The sequence below is a fragment of the Crocuta crocuta genome, unplaced genomic scaffold (genome assembly GCF_008692635.1).
Source record: "Crocuta crocuta isolate KB4526 unplaced genomic scaffold, BGI_CrCroc_1.0 scaffold258, whole genome shotgun sequence".
In the NCBI taxonomy this organism is placed as follows: Eukaryota; Metazoa; Chordata; class Mammalia; order Carnivora; family Hyaenidae; genus Crocuta; species Crocuta crocuta.
Genome location: NW_027532842.1, coordinates 1,578,494 through 1,581,586, shown reverse-complemented (window position 1 = coordinate 1,581,586; position 3,093 = coordinate 1,578,494). Strand labels below are relative to the sequence as shown.

The window sequence follows — 3,093 nt, the reverse complement described above, 5'->3', positions numbered from 1 at the left end:
AGCCCCGCCCCCCCCACTGCTCTTTTTTGGGCTACTGGTGGTTAGAGAAACAGGTCTGGGGAAAGAGATTTGAGCTTTGAGTTTAAATCCCCACTGTACCCCTCTTACTAGCTTTGAAATTGTGGACAGTTACGTAAGCTCTGTAACCCTTACTTTCCTCATCTGTAAAATGGGCATGATAACAGTACCTTCCTCAAGGTAGGAGCAGATTAAGGTAAACAATGTAAAGTGTCTAACATGAGGTGGGCTCATGTTAATGCTAAAAAGCATCAGGGGCACCTGGGAGGTTCAGTCAGTTAACCGTCTGACTTTGGCTCAGGTCACAATCTCACAATTTGTGACTTCAAGTCCCGCATCAGGCTCTGTGCTGACAGCTCGGAGCCTGGAGCCTGCTGTGGATTCTGTGTCTCCCTCTCCTGCTTGTGCTCTGTCTCCCTCTGTCTCTTAAAAATAAATGTTAAAAAAGTTTTATTTTTTTTAAGTAGCGGCTACTGCTATTATAATAGTTTCAAGCATTGTTGCATTTACTATTATTATTATGATGCCATTGTTTAACCCCTGAGTGGCCCATGCTGGGCCAGGTCGCCAGCTAGGGCTCTCTGCCTCTTGGCTGGACATAAAGGAGGCAACCCAAGTTGAAAAACAGTCCGTTCTGTCTGATTCTGGTGGCACCATTGTGCACCTGTGGTCTGTTTTGAGTAACGGTGAACAAGGCAGAAAACCATGTCTAATATGCAGTTTGCCATGTTAGATCCATCCTGAGTGGCATTCGCCTGATGCATCTTTCAGTGTTTTGCTTTTTTTAATGGAAGAGGAGAGACTTGAAAGAAATGCTTCCTCGGACAGCGCGGATGGGTGTGGGGTAGGAGCCATGTAGCGGTACATTTTTACAGTCACGTTCTAGAAGGTGATTGTAGCCGCACAGTGACTGTGCCCGGACCCAGCTGGGTTGGCCCGGGGCTGTGATCTCCACTCACCAGCTCCTGCACGTACAAACGCCCACTGATCACTATACTGCTCAGATGTACCAGCATTTGCAATTAATGGCACCGTGAGGGCGTTTATTTCTTAAAAACGAAATTGGAAGTAACTGGAAACAAAAAATTAAAAAACGGAAAAAGAGTAAAAGGAAGCTGCCAAAGATGGTTTGTAAAGCAGGTCCTCTGACAAAATGAAGAAACAGTCAAGCCAGCACTTCATACGTTACAGTATTTTCATGTGGAATTGTATAGCTTCCAATATCTAGCTCTTCATATTAGTGGGATGAGCTCACTTCTCTTGCCAGAAGAGTTCCTGGGGAGACCCTGGTTCCTATGATCCAGTGTTACAGAAACGGTGGAGTACCTTGGAATACTCTGCATGAATGGGGCCCCATCTCCCGCTGTGCGGGGAGCCAAGAGAAAGCCCACTTCCCAGCATCCTTTGCTCAGCTGCAGTGACCAGGCGTCGCTGGGGTTGCAAGGTTGAGTGCAGTTGCCTGGCTGTCAGGGCAGGAAATGATTCCTCCTCAGACACGCCTCCGTCCTCTCCGCCTGTGCACACAGGGCTGCCCCGTAAGCAGTGTGGCGGGGGGTGGGGGGAGCTCCAGGAGCATTGGTCCAGCCGGGGAGAGGCTCTAAACAGGAGAACAGACTCAGTGCCTGTGGCAGCCTGTGCCAGGGACGTGCAACCCAGCCCTGCGGCCCAGGAGGGTCAAGGGGAGGCGAGAAGCGAGCCGAGAAGGAGAGGGAGCTGGCCAGCTGAGGGACTCCTAGCAGGAGAGCTGGAAGGAAGGGCAGGTTGGGGGGTGGGGGTGCAGTGAGAACTGAGCGAGCTGGGAGGCGAGAAAGGCTGATCAGAAGCTACGGGAACATGGTATAGAGTCTGCACTTCGTCTTGATGCCAGTGGAGTTTTACATGGAGGGGGTGATGCATTCAGGTTTGCAGGGGAGCTTAGAAGGCTCCCCCCCCCACTCCAGAATGAGGGCGGAAGCGTCCCACCCCAGGCGCCATGTCCAGGAAAGAGCCAGCCACGTGGCTAAAGTTCAGGAAGGGGGCGAGGGACCCGGAGAGTTTGTGGACTCCAGGAACATTATGCCGGTGGAACTGGCAGGACTTGAGCGTTGACCCCAAAATGAGAATGTTTGGTGGTAGGAGGGGGTCTCAGGCAGACAGGGAAGTCAAGGATGGTTCAATGGTTTATTGAGGGCAGCTCCTCGTTGAGAGGGGTGTCTTGTTCTTTCTAAAGTCAGGGACCAGATGCCTCCCTCTGTTGGTAGTGTGCCTCTATGATATTCAATCATATCATTTAGTCAGATGTTAAATAATAATATATAATCATTAAATAATAAATTCAGAGACTGTATCATGAAATGCCTCCCCCCATCAGGCTGCTTCTTAGGGGAGGAAGGGTAGCATCCCCCACTTGGGTGGCTCTCAGAGTCGGCTGCCTGCTCCGAGTTCTCGCCGGGGTGTGGCATGGATACCACGTGACCCCCTCTTTGTAGAGCCTGTGGAACAGGCAATCCAAGCAGCCTCCGACCTTGCCACCCGGCGAAGGGCCAGGGTGGCCATCGCCTGACTGCTGCCAGGGCTGCCGTGTCTGCCATGGACTGAGCTGGTCTCCTTGTCGCCCCTTGTAGGACCAGGTAGACACACTGACCTTCCAGAGCCAGTCTCTGCGGGACCGAGCCAGACGCTTTGAGGAGGCCCTGAGGAAGAACACCGAAGAGCAGCTGGAGGTAGTCATGCCCCCACCTCAGCCTTGCGGCTCCCACAGGGTGCACCCCCACCCCACCGGGGCCACCTCTACAGTCTCCCCCAGTGACAAGACCTCTGTGTTGATCCACTGCTGAAGCCACTGCTGGCTGGGGCACGTCCCCATCAGCGCCTCTCTTCTGACACAGAGGACGGCTGTGGGGTTCTCTGGCAGCATGTTATTTTTGGCAGATTCCACTCCCCAGCCCTGAGCTCCTGTGCTCCACACAGCCTGGGAGCCCTCCCCACTGGGACCCCTCCTCCATCCGCTTGGGGACCCACCCCTGCACCCGCCCTGGGGAGAGTGGAGCTGGGACCCACCCCTTCCCCACCCTGGGGTCCCACCCCCCCCCCCCC

General features: G+C 53.7%; 1 protein-coding gene across 4 annotated transcripts in view; it reads left to right on the top strand.

The window, feature by feature from the left end:
- The window catches only part of MTUS2 (microtubule associated scaffold protein 2), a 376,214-nt gene that overhangs the window by 362,488 nt on the left and 10,633 nt on the right, over positions 1-3,093 (top strand). For all 4 annotated transcript variants that reach the window (XM_077745435.1, XM_077745433.1, XM_077745434.1 and 1 more), the window contains one exon: positions 2,622-2,720. In XM_077745435.1, coding sequence (XP_077601561.1) covers positions 2,622-2,720 — 99 coding nt within the window. The remainder of the gene's footprint in view (positions 1-2,621; positions 2,721-3,093) is intronic.